Source organism: Pollachius pollachius (genome assembly GCF_949987615.1).
Source record: "Pollachius pollachius genome assembly, chromosome: 4".
NCBI classification, from domain to species: Eukaryota; Metazoa; Chordata; class Actinopteri; order Gadiformes; family Gadidae; genus Pollachius; species Pollachius pollachius.
In genome coordinates, this window is record NC_136937.1 from 25,690,188 (window position 1) to 25,711,384 (window position 21,197).

Below are 21,197 nucleotides of genomic sequence, written 5' to 3' on the forward strand. Positions count from 1 at the left end.
TTACTAGCTGTTTACAATACGTGTACGTGAGTGTGAGTGTGAGTGTGCGTGTGAGTGTGTGTGTGTGTGTGTGTGTGTGTGTGTGTGTGTGTGTGTGTGTGTGTGTGTGTGTGTGTGTGTGTGTGTGTGTGAGTGTGTGTCCCTTCTAGGAGAATAAAGTACATTTGATTGTATTGCAGCTGGAGACTAAAGAGAGTGCACAAAAAACAGATTGTAGAATGAAAGTGCTCAAAAAGGATCAAGAACTTCTCAAACTGTCTGGATTAAATGGTGAAAAGGATGAAGGACAAGAAACAGATTTGCTTTTGTACATAATGTACAGATACAGATTCAGAAATAATTGGACAAGGTGTAAACAGACTTAAGGGAACAAATAGGGAAAAAAAAACATTTCTTAAGATGGAATCTTAAGCAAACTCACACTTGTGGCGTTTGGAACAGGCTTTCACCTTCAGCCTCATGCTCTAACGCTGACCAAACAACTCTCATGCCTCCAGTTTCTGTTGTGTTTTATTTGGCATTTTGTAAATCCATTGAAACGGAAACCGGACCTGAACCGGAAACGGTTGTAGTCTTTTTGCTCGGTTCTCCATTGTTTTAAGTACAGGTTTGTGAATGCTCATAGCCAGCCATTGTGAAGCAGGCAGGAGCGATTCGAAATTAGCCAAATACCCGAGACAGGACCAATATTCCAAATTTCGGTGTTTACCACTCTATTTCATCCTAGACAAACCAGAAAGGGGGCTAAATGTTCAAAATACCGGAATTGTCCTTCAAGCAAACTACTTTTACTCTAGAAGATCACTGAGGATTACAAAACCGGGCGTTTCCATGGAGCTGTACCTTTTTAAATACCTCTCTGATAATAGAGCTGTTTTGCTTATCTCCATGGTGTTCGGGCGGCTGGACAGGCTCACAACTGGGAGGCAAGAAGGTGTTCAAGAACGATTTTGTAACAAACACCACGTCTTTGACTTTCATTAGAGAACAAGCCTGTGTGTCTAATGTTGTGAGTGTGAAGTGTGAAGTCAGGGTGTGGGCGTAGTCAGGCTATATCTTCAAATCTTAGCCTTAAGCTCCTGCTCTGGCCACTGGTGTACGCTGCATACCTTTTTTTAAACCCCGGATGTGGAAATTGAGTCAAATTATGCGTGCGTAATTAAGCCCATAGCATCAAATTCTCATTGCAGTATGGTAACCAAAAGGGACTTGTCTATCGACGTGGTGAGTAATAATAATATTATTATGGTAATATTTGGTACATTTGTGGGTTTATAACGATCACAGAATTACTTTGGGGCGAGTGTGTTTGTCGTACAACCTAGAGCCGAGGTGTGTGTGTGTGTGTGTGTGTGTGTATTTAAGTGAGTGAGTGAGTGAGTGTATGTGTATGTGTGTGTGTGTGTGTGTGTGTGTGTGTCTGTGCCTGTGTGTGTGTGTGTGCTCCCCTGACTATTGGAAAAAGAGAGGAATCTCCTACAGGAAATGTCATTTCACACGCAATTCACACACACACACACACACACACACACACACACACACACACACACACACACGCAATGCACACACACAAGCAATACACACATAAACACCCTCTCCACTCTCTCTACGACCACATCAACCAGAACACCATCCCCGCCTCCACATCCGTCAACGTACCTGCTTGACGGCGTAGAGGAGCCGGGCGTAGCAGTACACCATCAGCACCACGGGCACGGCCAGGCAGAAGAGGAAGAGGCACACGATGTAGGAGTGGGAGCGCTGGCTGCGCTCGGTCCAGGTGACGGAGCAGCTGGTGCCGGCACCCTCCAGGCCGTAGCTGCTCCAGCCAAGCAGGGGGGGCACGGTCCACAGCAGGGAGTAGAGCCAGGCGCCCGCCACGGCCGCCAGGGGCTTGCGGAAGTCGGGCGCCCGCTTGTTGTACACGGTGAGCGTGCTGTAGCGGTCGTAGGAGAGCAGCGCCAGCGACACCAGCGACACGATGCCTGTATGGCGGGGGGGGGGGGGTAGGACACAGGGAGAGAGAGAGAGACGGTATTTTGAATTTAAAGGTTTATAAATTGACTTCTTTGTATGTAATTGTAATTGTATGAATGTTGCGTTGTAAATGTTTCTAGCTCATGCCAATAAAGCTTTTTTTAAGTTGAATATGAGAGAGACAGAGACACAGAGAGAGAGGGAGAGCGAGGGAGAGAGAGACAGACCGACAGAGACAGACGAAGAGCCAGAGACACAGACAGAAAGAGAGACACAGAGAGTGAGAGAGGAAGAGACACAGACAGAGAGAGAGAGACACCGAGAGTGAGAGAGGAAGAGACACAGACAGAGAGAGAAAAACAGAGTGAGAGAGGAAGAGACACAGACAGAGAGAGAGATACACCAAGAGTGAGAGAGGAAGAGACACAGACAGAGAGAGAGAAACAGAGAGTGAGCGAGGAAGAGACACAGACAGAGAGAGAGACACAGAGAGAGAGAGGCAGAAACACATAGAGACAAAGAGGGATATGGAGACAGAGAGACACAGAGAGAAAAACAGAGACAGAGAGAGAGAGAGAGAGAGAGAAAGACAGAGAGGGAGTGAGATGGGGGAGGGAGAGAGTGGTGTTTAAAGTTTTAAGAGTCCTTTTGTATATTTTTTGATCCCTCTACAAGTGGATTGCCTGAATGATGAGGGTTTGGGTCCTGAGCGTTGAGCTGTCAGGGTTTCATGGATTGTTAATGTTATTGATGTATGGGTTTGATGGACCAATAATCACATTCTTTTCCACATGAATATCTAATTTGATACTTTTTGCTAACACATGACAGGTCGCAACGCCCATTGTGCAGCCTCACTTCTCAGCTTGTCACAATTTTAACGTTTAAAAGGTTTTCCTTTTCCCTGCAAGAAGACATTGCCGTCTAATCTGTGTTATAACAAGCGGGCTGTCGAGCCATAACAGAATGGCGATTGTATTGTGCTGCTAAAATACATATTTTCTTAGTGGGAGAGTCAGTGAGTGTGAGTGAGCTTGAGTGAGTGTACCGGTACGTATGTCTCTACTTCAGGTTGCCAAAATGGGGCCCTTTTTGCAAAGGGTAGCAAAACTTCTTCCTACAACCTTCAAAGGAGTGGCCTAATCCTCCTCTCTCACAGACCATGTCCAGCCAAGGGGAGAAATAAATCAGATAAGGAGTAAACCACTCAAGCTGCAAGGGATTATCATTCACATGCAGCGCTCAAATCCAACCCAGCGACATCGTATGCCTACTCATTTACGTTGCGGCGTTATTCTAATATACTCTCTGAAATAGAGGAGAGAACTTTGTGCGAATGTATATCGTAGCAAGATAATAACCCTGAAATCTCCCCCTTAATTTGTTGCACTAATGAAACAAAGGTGGCGTTTTATAATGAGCTCTTCACACGCAGCACGGAGAAGTCTCAGGGAACCACAGGCAAATTTGTATGATTCTGCGGAGGCCGTACCCCGAAGAGGACGATCAGCGGACATGATGTGCATTAGCATGTGCTCCTGCGTCTTGAGAGTGGGAATAAATTAGCGATTAGTTGGCGCTCTGAGATAATTAGCCTGAACACTGTGTTTCCTGCTCTCTGACCAAAACGTGAATCCATGCGGGAGGGAATCTCGTTGGACAACGCGGCACACAGGGGAATGTTGCTCGTCTTAATTGGCGAATGATTTGCCGCTCCAAGAGAGGGTTTCATTCGTTACGGAGAATTCTAAAAACGAGGGTTATTTTTTCACTAAAAACATACAGTATATTATTAAACAGATAGATATTAGCATATATTGTGTAAAAAGTACACCACAATAAGAATTTGTTAGGGCAAAATATTTAGCTGAACAAAACACAGACCCTTAGAAGACTAGTTTTGATATAATTTGAAGGGGAAATTGACAAATATCATATCTCTCTATCCATCCACAACCATGTATGTTGTAAAATTAGGTTTTTGAATTTCAGAAATTAAGACCATTTTAAGATCCTTCTACAAGTAGATCATCTCAATGATTACGGTTTGGGCCTGATGTGCGTTGAGCTTTCAGGATTTCATGCATTGTAAATGTTATTTATATATGGGTTTGATGGTCCAATAATCACATTGTGTACCACAATAATGTCATTTGATAATAACTTGAATGAGAAACTAAAGCACAGTCAAAGATGAGGAGCTGTAAAGGTATACAACTGAAAAAAAAAATCAAACGACACAAAGATTAGGCATGATGAATCGTAGAATAAAGACACAAAGATAGATATACAGATCTTTCTGTTTTTGAATCAGTGAATGCGTTTACCGAAGACTATTTTAAGTAATAATAAAAATCAGCCAAAAATCGGCATGTTCCGCGAACCCAGAACCTCATATTGATCTCACTATGATGCATCGGTCATGATAAAAGGTAAAGACTTGTTCTACAAAGAGAAACGCGTGACAGGATTAAACCAATTTAAAGAGGAGCGGCTATATCACAGCCTTGGGACACCCTCCCCATCTACAAGTTCACGTCCCGCCTCTCTCCACAGATCAGTCTGTATTTTTTGAAATCAGCCCAAATGACAAAAACCATCAGACCAATCAGCGCCCAGGGGAAGGAGTTTTGTTTCACGATGACAAAAGCAGCGCAGTCTGCTGAATCGTATTACTATATAATAGCAGACCTGTCGCACAAGTTACTCAAAATTTGGTCAGTGCGCATGTGCCAAGCAGCCTGCAGCTCACACACACACACACAGCACGCGCGAACGCACACATACACCGCACGCACGCATGCACATACACACATCGCATACACACACACACACAACAACACACACATGCACGCCCAGACACACTGCACACATGCGCGTGCGGATGCAGACGTTGAAAGACAATGGCAAGATCGACCCCGCATCCCGCAATGTCTTGCGATATTGATATATAAATACAAAATAAATCAACAAAAAGACATAGCATTTATCCTCGTTTAATTGTGATAGGCCGTACTTGCCACTGCCAGCAACCATTTAAATACGTCTTGACGTCAATGATTTGGGCTAGGCTAGTTATTGGTCATTCAAAATTAATCCCTCCTCCAAGTCAGGGGCGCCGGCCAAGTTGAAGTCGATGTAATGGCACGCTTCCACCGTAGGGTGCTGATCGGTTCAGTTCGCAACGCTGCGGCACGGATCGCGTTTCCGCCGCCTAAAGTGGTTGTGACCCGGACTGAGCCGTATTGAGCTGTACTCGTCTCGCAGTACTCCTCCGTTACGGTACAGCCTAAAATGGTGCCGGCAAGTTCGAGCTACACAGGCCGTCCGTTGATTGGTTGATAGAATCGCACTTCCGGGCGACAGGGGGATAATAACAAACAAACACATTATCCGCGAGGTATTTCTGGACAACGGCGAAAGCTTTGTTTATTGAAGAAAATGTCACGCAATAGTATGCCGTCCTTCTTGGATGTCCTACATTGCTGATCTTTGTTCATTGTGCGCGTTCTTCTTTTTCCTTGGATTTATTAGCAGGCTACACTGTGTCGGGCTGCTATAAGGTCACAATGCTAACGTAGCTGCCGCGGCTATCGCCATCCGGCTTAACCCCCCACCCCCTACCATAAGGGTACTGTCAGCGGTGGAATTGCGAGCCGTAAGTGAGCTGCGCCAAACCGCACCTTCACTACTCCACCAAGCCGCATCGAACCAACCCGCAACCTCCGATGGAAATGCGGCACAAGCTCGCAAACTTTTTGCTGTCTATCAAGCAGAGACAGCTGTTCATTGGCGCAAGAAAATTTGACCTCGGGTCGCACCGGTGTGTGCCCCAGGCCAATGGTATCGTTTGTCTTTTTTGTTATCACCGCATGATTGGACAATTCAGCGAATCAATCAAATAGGCTACCTCTGTAAGGGATCCTGATATTTAAGTTCCTGTTTTTCCGGCAACATGTGCTTTTACTTACATTTTGTAGGTCAGTTGGTGGTGTCATGTGCTTTTCTGTTTGTTTTGGATTGCCATGTACTTTTGACTCCACCCTGCTACTCCGGTATTGATTTGAATTGCTGCCTCTTTGTGAACACACCTGTTGCTAATGTGTGTTGATTGGCTTGTGGGTATTTAAGCTCAGTGCGCCCATCAGTCTCTGTCGGATTATGCCAGTATGTTACCTGTGCCTTGCTGGAAATAAGGCACATAGTTTTGAAACCAAGCCTTCTGTCTGTAATTGGATCCTTTTCTACTGAAAGCCTAACAGTACGATCCGACCAGTATTCCAGTGGAAGACGGTCCTCGAACACCATGGTGTCGCTCTGGGGAGACAACAGCAGCAACTGGAAGAGATTGGGAGAACAGTAACGGCCATCTCAACTGGAACCACTGATCTCGCAGCCCAGGTTCAGCAACTCCAAGTCTCAAGGGCTCCTCCAGCAGCAGCTCCCCTGGACCCCGTCGTACCACGGCCCAACCCTTCAGTCTCAGAGCCCCGTCTGCCCCCTCCTGAACACTATTCAGCGGGGCCAGGTCCCTTTCGTTCTTTCCTAGCCCAATGCGAACTAATCTTCCAACTACAACCGTCAGCTTTCCCTACTGATCAAGCAAGAATGGCGTATGTCATTACCCAGTTGTCCAGCCGAGCTAGAGAGTGGGGCACAGCAGACTGGGGAGCCAGGGAGACCTTCTGCACATTCTCTGAAGAGATGAAGAAGGTGTTTAGTTGTTCCAAACACGGCAGAGAGGCAGCACGGGAGATGCTGCATATCCGGCAGGGAAACCGTTCTGTGTCGGACTATGCCATAGATTTCCGGACTCTGGCTTCTTCTAGTGGATGGAATACAGCAGCGCTGCAAGTAGAGTGCTCCCAGAAGCTTTGGCCGAGCACCAGGTGAAGGAGCAGCTCCTCATCCGGCCTGGCCTGCCCTGCCATCCACCTCATCCACACTTCCAGAGCCAATGCAAATCAAGCAACAGAGAAGCAGCGAAGACTCAATTGCAATTTGTGCCTGTATTGTGGTCAGTCTGGCCACTACTCCATCTCTTGTCCATCAAAAGGTGGTGCTCATCAGTGAGACGAGGAGTACTGGTGAGCGCTCCCCTTTTCAAGTCCTAACTCGATCCTGCTTCCTGCTACTGTAGAGTGGGCTGGTCAGCAGCAACCTATCACCGTTCTCATTGAATCTGGGGCTGATGAGAATTTCATTGACGCTAAACTAGCATTTCAATTGAGACTGCAATTCTACCTAGATTAGATTCACCCCTAGTGGCCAATGCCTTGAACGGTAGGAAACTTGCTGATATTACCCATGTGATTGCTCCTGCGTCTCTTCTAGTTTCTGGCAACCATCGTGAACAGATCCAGCTCCACATTATTGAGTACCCTCACACTCCCGTAGTCCTTGGTCGTCCCTGGTTGAAGAAACATAACCCTCACATTGACTGGGTCAGCAACAAGGTTCTGGGCTGGAGCCTTTCCTATTTGACACTCATGTCTCTGTCCCTGCAGTAGTGGACCCCCCTTGTGAATTCCCTGATCTGTCTGCCGTTCCCTCTGTGTACATGGACCTCAAGGCCGTATTTAATAAATGGAGAAGTATATTCAGCAGTCATTGACTAACGGCATAATTCGCCCCTCATCCTCTCCTGCGGGGGCAGGATTATTTTTCGTTGCTAAGAAGGATGGCTCCCTTTGTCCAACCCGCCGTGAGCTGCAACGCTTTCTGGGATTTGCCAATTTCTATCGCGATTTATCAGAAACTACAGCGCGCTGGCTGCCCCTCTCACTGCCCTTACCTCAACATCAGTTCAGTTTGTCTGGTCACCTGCTGCGGAGAGAGCTTTCCAGGATCTCAAGAAGCGGTTTACCTCTGCCCCCATCCTGACACAGCCTGACCCCAACCGCAAGTTCATCGTGGAAGTGGACGCGTCGGATGTGGGTATTGGACCCATTCTATCCAAGCGTTCAGCCAAGGATGAGAGGGTACACCTTTGTGCTTTTTTTCTCCCATTGACTCACTCCATCGGAGCACAACTATGATATTGGCAATCGAGAATTGCTGGCCGTTAAGTTGGCTCTAGAGGAGTGGCGCCATTGGCTAGAGGGGTCTAATGTTCCATTCTTGGTTTGGATTGATTATAAAAACCTTGAATACATTCGCACTGCTAAACGTCTGAATTCCCACCAAGCCCGCTGGTGCCTCTTATTTTCCAGATTCAGCTTCACCCTGTCTTTCCGTCCCGGATCAAAGAATGGCAAACCAGATGCCCTCTCCCGCATCTTCCCTGCCTCAAATAGCCCAGATGAACCAAGGAATATCCTTCCTTTCCACTGTATTGTTGGGGCAGTCCAGTGGGACATAGAGTCTCTGGTGCGCTCCGCCCAACCGGACAATGCTGCACCCAGTCAGTGCCCTGTCAACCACCTGTTTGTCCCTGTGTCCCTCCGTACCCAGGTCTTGCAGTGGGGTCATTCATCCCGGTTCTCCTGCCATCCTGGAGCTAGGCGCACCCAAGCCTTCATCCGCCTGAGATTTTGGTGGCCTACCATTGGCGGTGATGTTCATGCCTTTGTCTCTGCCTGTTCTGTCTGTGCACGGAGTCAGAACTCCACACAACCCCCTTCCGGCCTGTTGCAGCCCCAACCCATACCCAAAAGACCCTGGTCCCACATTGCTCTGGATTTCGTTACTGGTCTTCCACCATCTGATGGTAACACCACTATTCTCACAGTTGTTGATCGATTTTCCAAATCAGTACATCTTGTTCCATTACCCAATATCCCTTCTGCCAAGGAGACTGCCAACTTAGTCATTTTACATGTGTTCAAGTACCATGGATTTCCTGTGGATGTAGTTTCCGACAGGGGCCCACAGTTCACGTCTCACTTCTGGAAAGCCTTCTGCACTCTCATTGGTGCTTCTGTCAGTTTGTCCTCAGGGTACCATCCCCAAAGCAATGGCCAGACGGAGCGGGCAAACCAACAACTTGAGGCTACTTTGCGCTTTGCTACTTTGCGTGGCAGCTGAGAGACCGTTCTCCTGGAGCTTCCAGCTACCTTGGGTTGAGTATTCAATTAATTCCCTCCCATCTGCCTCCTCAGGCCTCTCCCCTTTTGAATGTTGTCTCGGCTACCAGCCCCCCCTATTCTCTGCTCAGGAGGTAGAGGTCAGCGTGTCTTCAGCCCGGGCCTTCGTCCGCCATTGCCGGCAGACATGGAGAAGGACACGGACGGCTCTGCAGCGTGCCTCGGTCAAGATGAAGAGTCAGGCAGACCGCCATCGCTCTAAGGCTCCTCCCTATCGTGTGGGACAGCGTGTCTGGCTGTCGACCCAGGACATTCCGCTTAGTTTGGAGTCTCGGAAACTTGCACCCCGCTTCATTGGTCCTTATCCCATTGAGAGAATTATTGGCCCCGCTGCTGTCCGTCTAAAACTTCCCCCCAACCTCAGCCGCATCCATCCCACCTCAGCCAGCTCTGCCCCGCCCCCAAGCCCCCCTTCTCCACCACGAGTCATTGATTGCTCAGAGATCTTCACTGTTTGCCAGCTCTTAGAGGTCCGTCGCCAGGGCCGAGGCCTTCACTTCCTAGTGGACTGGGAGGGTTATGGTCCACAAGAAAGGTGCTGGATTCCAGCTTGTGACATTTTTGACCGTTCGCTCATTTAAGACTTTCTGGAGAAACATCCAGTTCCCCCAGTTAAGATGCCAGGAGGCGTCCGTAGGAGGGGGGGTACTGTAAGAGATCCTGATATTTAAGTTCTTGTTTTTCCGGAGACATGTGCTTTTATTTACATTTTGTAGGTCAGTTGGTGGTGTCATGTGCTTTTCTGTTTGTTTTGGATTGCCATGTACTTTTGACTCCACCCTGCTACTCCTGTCTTGATTTGAATTGCTGCCTCTTTGTGAACACACCTGTTGCTAATGTGTGTTGATTGGTTTGTGGGTATTTAAGCTCGGTGTGCCCATCAGTCTCTGTCTGATCGTGCCAGTATGTTACCTGTGCCTTGCTGGAAATAAACCAAGCCTTCTGTCTGCAATTTGATCCTTTTCTACTGAAGGACTAACAACCTCCCTCAGCAGCATTCGCGCAACACAAGCGCGTAGAGAAGAGAAGAGAGAGCTCGCTAACTGGTATAGAGTTGTAAGCACTTTCCACCCATTTCAGTCGAGGAATTGGACACCCCAAGCAATATTATACTTAAAAGGAGCAAGTAAGTTACGTATTAATTTAGTCATTCGGCATGTAGCCTATAAACAAAATTAATCAACTGTACCATATTTCTAACTACATTTGAAGTAGACATTAAGACATTGAAAAGAAAAAATGGATGCTATAGGACAGTTGTCATGATTTTTCTCTGTCAGAATAACAATGGCTCAAATAGCAATGGCTGGAATTGCAATAAAGTAGGTCTGTATATTCAGTTTAAGCTTGTCTAGGCTCTGCAAGTCCGGATCTAGGCTATGAATCTGAATGAATAGTAAGTAATAGGTAATGGCCATCCCCAAAATGCACCAGAATACAGGAAATAAAATCTACCTTTTGCGGCCCACCAACATTTTTTAACAGTACAACTAGAGGTTGAGAAACTCTAGTTTGAATAATAGTGGCACTCGAGGTTGGTCCATAGAGCAAACACTTATTTTATATAGCTCCACTAATGATGTGAAAAGTTGAACAGCAATTCCAGGCACTTTAGATAAAAGCCTCCAACCAACGGCTTTTTCAATTAAATTGTACTTTATGCCTCAACGCAGAGACCATCCCCCCAACACTTCCCTTTTTCTTCATCACCGAACCTGGAACAACAACATCCCTGCTCTCAGGGATGTATGGGGAGCAGGCAATTGACTAACACACATGCATGCACACATTCACACACACAGTGATAAACAGAGCAATGGACCATTTAAGTAAGAATGTTTTTGCCCTTCATGTATAAGTCATCTTTGGCCCCGGTGTCAAGAGATGAGATAAGATTCACCCCACAACAACATCATTATTAGATGAAGGCCTTCATTTGAAATAATGTCTCAGAGAATCTCACCATTTCTTTCCCTCCCAAAATAATTCGATTTTACTCTAGACAATCTCAGTGTAAGCATCTTTCAATGTAACTTTTCCTCATCCAAATAACTAACATATATGACATCAATGAAAAATATTTGGTAATAGATGACTGAATCCTCTATTCCAACCTGGCAACCTATGAGCCATCTGTTGTGACCAGTTGTAGCCACTGGAGAATAACAATAAACATTAAATGAGCAGCGCGTGTCTCTGAGTGTATGTCCGCGACTGGCCAACCTTTCCTGTGAAAAGGTTTTGATTTTAACCATAAGCCCAGGTTTGCTTTGAGCTAGTTTCACGAAGCAAGCTGGGGAATGTCTCACAAAGTGGACCTTGGCAGCATGCTCACCATCTAGCAGGCAAAAACTAGCATCTGATATAAACCACTCGGTTCCACAATAAGAAATAAGACTCTCAGGAGTGCACAACTCAAAATACCTTTTCAGTGTGCCCATTTGTGAAGTTAAAGGTGACGGATCAGGAAAAAAATAGAAAGGCATACTCGTCTACCGGCAATGGTGAAGAGGACAATTGCCTATTCTTTGCAGGTTTTAAAAAAAACTACTTGTACAGGCTTATTTGTAGGAGCAAGGGTATACAACACATATTTGAGGCCCAAATACCTTGAAACGCTATTAATGCTGCCAAATTTGGCTGCTGTTGCAGTTACTCACTACTTTGTTTGTTTGAGATTATTTCATTTGTGGGTTGATTGAGTGATGGGCAAATGTTTCGTTAACAAATCAATATACTCACGACTATATCTTACATTACGTTGAACAAATGTTGTTCAACGTAAATTACGTTGCAAATGTTGCGGTGAATTGGTCACCTAGTTGAGATTTGAGTCGTGCTGGGCTACCACCCAGTGATACATAGTCCACTGTTGTACAGCCCGTCAGTGTGGCTCTGCTTCAGACACCTCTGAACACTGGGAGACGATGATAAGATCAACACCTTCTAAAAAATATTGACAAATTATTATTGACACAACCTTTGGCTAACTTAAGGTCATTTTCTAAATATCTAACTAACAAACCAAACGATTTCTTCGACGTGTTTATCAATTGAAAACACATCAAAGCGATTATGATGTCGACCTCAGCTGGCCAAAAGTTCAACATCTGGACAGCCATAGATAAAACTAAAAGTGAAATCAAATCCACCGGTAATATTTATCTTTTGAGTCTTTAATCAACCATAGATCATAAAGACCCAACCCTGAATCTGCTCTTTCTGTTCTAAATGTTATCACTCTTCCTGACGGTGTGAAAGCAGCACTGAGGCCGTTCTTAAAGGGCGTCAGTGAATGTGACAGCATTACTGGTGCCTGCCAGGGACCTGTGTATGTCTATGTGTTTTCTTGTGGACCGATTGAGCAGTTCTGTGTTTCTGTAGGCAAGTCACATACTGAGTTGTGGCTAACAGCGAGCTTACAACCCCAATGTCACTGTGTCCCGCTAATGTGTTGCTAGCAGACGTTCTGTGCCTTCTGAGTGCCATATGGCCATAGGGTCAATTCAGCCAAGGACGGTTCCTTCTGCCCTCCTAACTGACTCCCATGGGGATTTTCTCAACAAGTTTTGATCCAGACATGTTTTTGGGAAGGAGACTGCTACTAATGTGTAACCCTCCCCCCCAACCAGTTGCACTTGGCCAGGGCACAAGGGGAAATCAATACATCCTACAGACTGAATCAATGGCTGATGCAGCAGCATTCATGTACATGCCGAAACATTTTGGGATGTTCTTTCCAATGGTCCACATTGGGAAGAGGTTCTGAAGCTTTTCATGCACGATATAAATGAGGAACATATGTTATGGTTTCTTGAGTGTGGCTGCCTACTCTATTAGTATAAGCCCTGGGTTTGGATCAGGTATAGCATGATCCAGGCCTTATTTTGACGATAAATTCTGCACTTTGCACGTTTTCCATAAGCAAACTATAACTAACCTGACTCTCGCCAGATGAATTTCATTCCACCTAGCTCCACTCATCCATCTGGGATCGCTCCTGTTGGGTGGGATTTGGGGACCAGATTCAATGGTTGAGCCAATCAGGACCGCCGGGCGGGATTTGTATGGATGTGACGTAGCGGAGAAGTGACTGTTTTGATTCAGAAAACAATGGCAAATAAATAAATCAATAAATGTGGACACTTCTGAAAATACATCAGACTCTCCCATTACATGCAATTAGTTAATTAATTAAAATCATGTCTTCCAGACAGGTAACACCAGGGCGTCTTTTAACATGTGCTCCCCCTTGGTCGTGTGAGGGAGCGTTTTTTATGTGAGCACCTATAGGGTGCCAGCTTGAGAAATGGAAGCATGTTGGGGGCATGTAGGGCTCTCTCTGGACAAATGTCGAGGGAAGCCAATGGAGAGGATTCTGAGGACCCTTAACTAGAATGCCGAGGTGTGTGTGGATTAGTGGATTAGTTCTCACAACACAATACAATCAGCGGTCACAACAAAGACGGGCACAACAAATACACAGTGCCGTCCAGCCGACTAGATGATGGTTTAAGTTTGTTTTGACATCAACAACGTGCTGATGTTCTCGAGACATAATTGCCATTATAAAGGTGTTGCAACTGGTGATGACAGCAGCTATTGCCGGGTCTAATTGGCCTACAGCCTAGCGCCTCCATCATGACCACAGAGACAAACAAATTGACCACTGTTCCATACAGAAATGCGGTGTCGCTTCACATGCTTCCTTCAGCATTCTTATGGATAAGAGGGCTGACAATTTTGGAATCAAATGCTGGATGACTTTAAACCAAATACACATGGGATGTGGGGTGGGAATTTGGCCCACGTCAATCGTTTCTGTGTTAACTGAGTAGGAATAAAGAGACATCCAAACTTAAAACAATAAGGGTAATATATTTGAGTAATAAAGGTACAATAACATACAATAATCATATAACAAACATATAACAGACAATAACATAAACATAATAATCTGAGGCCTCAATCATACGAGGCCTCAGATGGGAGTTCGCCCTGGGTCTCTCAAAAAGCTCCGCAAGGAGAAGTCCAAAGCATGGGCAAAAGCAAGGACATCTTATACAGTGTTGGCAGGATGCTGAGAGCAGCTCTGCCCCCCAATAAAACAATAGTATTGGTTAACCAGATGGTGAACTATCGATGAAGAAAACAGGCCTCACTTGAAGCAACACAAACAACAACATGTCATCCAAAGGGACTCAGAGAAATAGAAGCTGAAAATAGAATTTCCCATTACTACCGTCTTTTAATAATTAGAGTTTTCGCTCGCGCATTGCGCTCGCTCAACCTCTAGCTGTAATCAAACCCTTTGCATAATGTGGAAACCCCTGTCGATAATGTAACAAATTTCTGAGCACATACAATAATAACGTTTTGCCTATAATTTTACAACATATAACATTTGTTCCCAACAAATGACTCTTAAAAGCAGTGCCAACATTAAAATATTTTTTAACCAATGAACAAAAGGCAACAGGCTGATCATCATTTAGGGGGCCGCTCAATGACAGAAGCGTCATGCAGAAGCGTCATCAACACGCCCACTAAAGTGGTGCGAGAAATACTGACTTTCTACTCCTCATTCACATATGAGGCAATTTACATTTCCTACGGAGAAAATACTACCTCAGGGGTAGAATTATTCATGAGATTTTCAGGGTACAAATGTCAGGATATGTTGTTCCCACATACGGCCCATCAGGAGTGATGGGCCGTAGTGCTCACACACTAGCTGCTTTCACACAAAAAAGCAGCTAGTGTGTGAGCATTTGATGACATTATAAAATTAGTCAATTTATGGTAACGGGGTAATTGTTCAATGGAAAGTGTAGTATACTATGCATGCGAATCAATTATTAAATAGCTTTTACTGTTATTCAGGGCTGAAAAGTGCATTGACCTTTTAAAATGCAAGGCAACTACTATTGGTTAGTTAAAAATAATAATCATCATTGAGATTAAACATCACTTCCAGTGTCCCGGCCAAGACAGGCAGCAGTAGCCTACAGTCACAAATAGCATACACAGAAAACATAACAAAAACAAAACAACTAAAACAGTCCGCAGGGGGGAAGGGGGATATCAATATCGCAAGCCATTTCGGGAGGCTCAAGGAGGGGAGTAATATTAAGTTTGAGCAACAAAGTGTAAAGACATTTTGGGGGCTCAAGGAGAAGATTAATATTACATTTGAGCACCAAAGTGTAGCCTTTTGGTGGACTCTACAGACATAATTCACCATACTGTTATTTACATGTTTTCGTTGCGCTATGGGGACACTGTCTCTTTAAATCACGGGACTTGTGTGTTGATATGCCGGTCGGCGCGATATTTGAATTGAACGTTTACGTTATTATATGATGAAATGAATGACCTGCCATTGCTTATCGAGGGGAGAAATTGTCTCTTCCCTTCTTTTATCGCAATTTCTACAGCCTTTAGACAGAACGTCTTACCTGGGAGAGTTTGTCAACGGTGGAGCCGTTTTGTTTTAAAACATATCGTCTTACCTGGGTGAGTGTGTCGCTGCGGTGTGTGCGTGTGTGTCCTTACCTGGGCACGTGTGTCGAAGGCGGAGCCGTTATGTTTAAAAACATAACGTCTTTACCTGGGCGAGTGTCGCTGCGGAGTGTGCGCCTGCGTGTGTGTTCTATCCTGCGCATGTGTCGATGGCGAAGCTGTTATGTTTAAGGGTGAGTGTCGCTGCGGTGTGTACGCGTGCGTGTGTGTTCTTACCTGCGTATTTGTCGTTGGACGAGCTGTTATGTTTAAAAACAAAACATCTTACCTCGGTGAGTGTGTCGCTGCCTTTGTCTTGACGTGCGGTGTGTGCGCGTGCTGTGTGTGTGTGTGCGCTTGTGTGTCCGTTTCTGTGTATGTTTGTGCGCATGTGCGTGTGTGTGCGGTGTGTATCTGCGTGCTTGCGGTGTATGTATGCGTTCACGTGGGCTGTGTGTGTGTGTGAGTTGCAGAGTGCTTGGCACATGCGCACATGACTAACTTGAGTAACTGGTGAGGCAGGCCTGCTATTATAGTAGTAAGACATACATAATCATCCCATTCAAATCATCTTTTACAATACATTAAACAGTCATAAATAAACAAACAAAACGGGAGGAGGAGCGTTGTCCAGGTCTGGATCTATTGGTGGCTCACAACAACTAAACTTGATGCAGATGGGTTATCTTTCTCCCCACCCTTTCCCTTATCGTGTCTTGCCTTACAGTCTCGTCTGTCTGACTTTTCCTTCCATGACATATAAATCTCCCAATTTCTCTTATACCTATCTTTAACCCTTTTGTTTTTAGCCTCTCTTGCTTCACTATCATTTTCTCTTTCAATTTCTCCAATTGTGCGACACTTAGGATTCCTTTATCCCATTACAGATTCCATTACCTACTTACGATATTATGTTAATGGAAAGCCTTGAGAACTTTTTAGGAAATGTAGCAACGTTTTGCCTCACACCACTACCTCGGTTGGAACAATGAACGAAAAACGTGGAAAAATGCAAGAGTTAACACTGGCTCCATAACCACAGGTTTTCAACCACTCTGATTAAGTATTGAAACGCCTCACTCATAACATACCAGGCAAAGGCAAATAAAAATGTCTCCCATCTCAGTGCAGCGCAATGAGCAGTAGCGATTGATGACAGTATGTTATGACCAAAAACGACCCGAAATCATATTACAAGAGTGGGTGATGACATTACAGACCAGATGACCAGGGGCTATGCGGTTAAAGGTGGAACACGCAGAAGATGGCCTTTGAATGCATTCTACAACATGCTCGACCTCTCTTGTATCAATGCACATGTTCCCAAGAGATACACTTATTTTTCCTGCTGATAAGGTTACTGGTTGCTGGTCGCAGATCAAAAGGCAGCCAGGGAAACGGGAAACTAACCAGTGTCACAGAAACGGCATGTGGGCTCTATGCTATGTGTTCTATACTGCACTATGTGGTAGGTTTTTGGATGTTTATTTTATGCTTGTGTTCTATGTTGTTGTGCTGTATGTTTTATACTGTTTTATACTATTGCTGTAGCCTACGTTCTATACTGTGTTCTATGCTGCATGTTCTATGCTGTCTATTCTATGCTCTGTATTATACGCTTTGTGTTCCATGGTGTACCTTCAATGCTAAATGTTCTGTACTGTGTGTTGTACACTATGTGTGCAATGCTCTATATTCTATGCTTTGTGTTATGTTATGCTCTATGCTGTACATTCTATACTGTCTGTTCTATGCTGTACATTCTATACCTTCTGTTCTATGCTGTATAGTGTATGCTGCATGTTCTAGGCCCTGTATTATATGCTGTGTGTTCAATGCTGTTTGTCAAAGCTGTATGTTCTGTACTGTGTGTTTGTCACTGCGTGTACAATGCTGTATAGTCTATTCAGTATGTACATTGATGGACATTATATGCTGTATGTGCTGTGCTGTATGCTCCATTCTATTCATGCTATGCATCATGTGTTTTAAAGTCGATGGCGGTTTTGGCCAGGTCTCTTTTGTAAAAAAAAAAAAAAAAATTAACAAACTGTTTGATTAAAACGTGTTCAAATGGACTCAAGTGGGTGCAAAGCATTGTATCCTATTCCCCATATTACACACTGCTTTGCACCCACTCGTAAAGGAATATAATCTGTAAATGTCATTGTCATTTTAAGAAACTTATCAATCCCTGCTTTGTTTAGTTCAGCCACAAATGGACTGGACTCTCTGATAAAGTGTTCCCGTTCAAAAAATATTGCATTTAGTCCTGTCCAGCGAATAGTGGTAGGTCATGTTGAAGACATTTTCATCCATATCCACTATTGTGAATACGGATACAAATAACTGAGAAGGTTCTTCCTATCTTCACAAATAATACAATTTTCTTAAAATATTCCTCAATGTGCATCCTGTTACCCCTTTTAAAGGTAGTACATTAACTATCTTTACAAACCTAAATCTCTTTAGATAACTATTGAAGTTAAAATGCCTTCCCGAATCTCCATTACGCATAGCAGCCTGTGTGGGCCGATTTGGATTGTATTTGAACCCGATTGGTTTTGCTGGAAAACAGGTGAAGTGTAGGTGCCTTTAGGTGCATACCTGTATGTTCACATTCAAACTTCACCGACACATTGTACCTTAAAAGGTGCTGTAGGCAATTATTTAAATCTGCTATTTTAGAAGTGCCATGCCTTTTGTCAGCTATTAGTGAGTTAAGTGCACTGTGAGAATAACGGCTCTGTTTAATTGCGACTGCTTCTGCATGAGCCCATTTCGATTTCAGACCACGGCAGATTTCCAACCAATAGAAGCAGCTCTTACCTGATTGGTTAATCAAATCCATTTTGCCTGTCAATCACATGATCGCAAAAAACATTATAGCTCCACCACAGGTGCTTGAAAGAAACCTTCTCAATTGTGGGATAATGTGGGGAGGAAGGGAGCAGAGGGCGAGGGTGTTGTTTTCTGGCTCTCTCGTGATCTTTTTCGGCTCCCTTTCTTTATAAATCAGTAGTCCAACACAAAGCGGCCTGACGACATCACAGGTTCTCTTTTCGCGGTCGCTCTGTGTTATCTTCAATCGAGGGGTCTGCTCGAATCATGCTCCAGTGAGGCGGAGATAATTGCTCAAACCAATGCAATGTAAAGGCAGAGTGCAACAGCTGGTGAACTCAGCAACATGCAGTTTAATTGGCTGAGGTGTGTTTTGAATGACCCTCATCCGACCTGAGTACCTGTTAGGGCGAGCACATGTGGCACCGCGGCGTGGCTCCAATGGTAGAATGTTTTGGTGGCATATGCTCTCACGATTTAACCTGTGCAAAATCTAAATATCCTTTGGAAAGTTTGCGTGAATAACAAAATAATTGTTCTGAAGCAATTTTTTTTTTCAGTTAATTTAGTTGTATTAGTATTTATTTGCTAGTACATTAAGTTTGCAATAGTAAGTGACTTGAAGGTTATTGATAATAAAACCTTATTATTCCTCAATGTGAGTGAGGGCTGGCGCTACCATTGCTCGTCTGTAGGGGTGTTCCTGGGGGAATGCATAATTATGAATAAATTGTGAATTCTATAAATATGCAGTTATATTCTGAGCTGTAAACTTGTGGCTATTTGGTCACTTATGGAAATACAATGTCCATGAGTTTAAGTTGAATGTTCTTATGTCATGAATTTAAGGATTTCTGTAATTGTATTTAATTGTTTTCTTGCCAAATGTACCAGCAATTTTTGAAGATTATTTTAGATTGCTGGATGAAATTAATTGAATATACTTATTTTTTCTCTACATAATAATAATAGTAATTTAATTTGAAGGCGCCTTTCTCGGTATTCAAGGCCACTGTACAATGATACACAAAAGTAATTAAAAAGAAACAATAATAACAATAGCAAGTCAAACAGCAATTGGCAGTAGTTTTAATGCCTATTCCATCTGATGTGTCTATCTCCATTTATTATTGGTTCTCCTCCCTTTTTGGTGGGGTCTCCTACAGTTTTGCTGGTAGCAAATTATGATTATTTTTTCTGTACACCTAACATTAGGGACTATGTTGAAGTCTGTGCACACATCCATTTAAAGCGACATCAACCAAAACAACTGCAGGGTCTGCATATATAATTTCTCATGGGAAAGGCATTTGTTTCATTAATCACCAACACGTTCATTAATTATTAACACAACACACAAGTGTTTGTGCCTTGTTAGACATGTTTATTTCAATCGCAGCCGGTCTCTGACTGCCCAATTGTCCATGAATGATCAGTATCACGACGAGTTGACACATACTAACCTCTGCATGTGGATAACAATAAATTAGCTCAGTTGTGTTGCATGTGAGGAGAACTGTGATAAACAACAAATTAATTCCCTCTGTTTCCCATGATAGTGTTATAGTACCTGTGTCTTATACCAATTCCACCTTTAGCAAAGCAAATGGTTTGCTTTGCAGTACAATGATAACCAATGCATATCTAAACTTATGCATTGGTTATCATGACAGGAAATTGAGCTTAATATGTTAGCTGCCATAGAGTATAGAATACAATTTGCACATACACTTAAGGACATGGGAGAATTAAACCTTTACAGTCCGATCAATATGTACCAATTATTCCCTTATATCTGGTATTTAGTCATTTTAAATAATAAACCTACTGACTGTTTTCCAACTTTAACCAAACTTTTTGCCCTCCCCAACAACCATTACTTTATCACTAGTATGTTATTAACAGCGGCCCCCAAATAATCCATTGAACACCCCTGAGAGTGATGGTGCGCTCCAGAGAGAGAGTGACTACTAGGAATACTAATAAGACCGTTATGGTCCCTGGGGACTTTACCAAGGGTGACTTAACTCACAAACACCCAAAATATAAACTGTTAATTAAATGGCTGACCAGGTAGGAGAACACTTTAGATCATCGTTACAGCACCGTCAGAGGTCATTAGGCAGTCCCTCCCTGGCTCCGGGGCCATTCTCTGCTATTAATCCGATCCCAGCATACAGGCAGAAACTACAACTTTCTAAACCATGTGTGGTGAGATCAGAATTGATGCCGCAGAGAAACCATGATAAGACAGACTGGGACATTATAAGGTCTGCCTCCAACAGTCTGGGGAAGCACACAGAGGCTGTGACGTATGGGACATACATCAGCTTCTGTGAGGACAGATTTTTTCCAGCACCACCAGGGTGAGTTATAACAATGACAACTTTCAAGAGACAGAACCCCAGCAGGGCAGTTGGGCTATACACTGTCTCCCATTCTACACTGAATCACTGTTCACACCAGCAGTGTTCAAGGACATCTTCAACAACTCACTCCTCAAATGCATCATACCTGCCGGCCTCAAAACATCTGCCGTCATCGCCGTTCCCCAAAAGCAGAGTATCGCGGACAGACCGGTCGCCATTTACATTTAGGGTTTTTTGCTGATGCTTTTATCCAAAGCGACTTACAACCATTCATTCACACATGTACACACCGACGGCGGAGTCAACCATGCAAGGCGACAGCAGCCAGCTCATCAGGAGCAGTTAGGGTGAGGCGTCCTGCTCAGGGACACGGCGATACTCGAACTAGCAACCTTCCGGTAACCAGTCAACCAGCCCGTCCTGA

The 21,197-nt window shown here is 44.3% G+C and overlaps 1 protein-coding gene across 1 annotated transcript in view; it reads right to left on the reverse strand.

The window, feature by feature from the left end:
• tmtops2a (teleost multiple tissue opsin 2a) overlaps nt 1-21,197 on the reverse strand; it is a gene marked incomplete at its 5' end in the record, with an annotated part of 39,866 nt that overhangs the window by 13,845 nt on the left and 4,824 nt on the right. Inside the window, one exon of the mRNA XM_079734712.1 lies at nt 1,660-1,985. Within this exon, the coding sequence (XP_079590838.1) occupies nt 1,660-1,985 (326 nt within the window). The remainder of the gene's footprint in view (nt 1-1,659; nt 1,986-21,197) is intronic.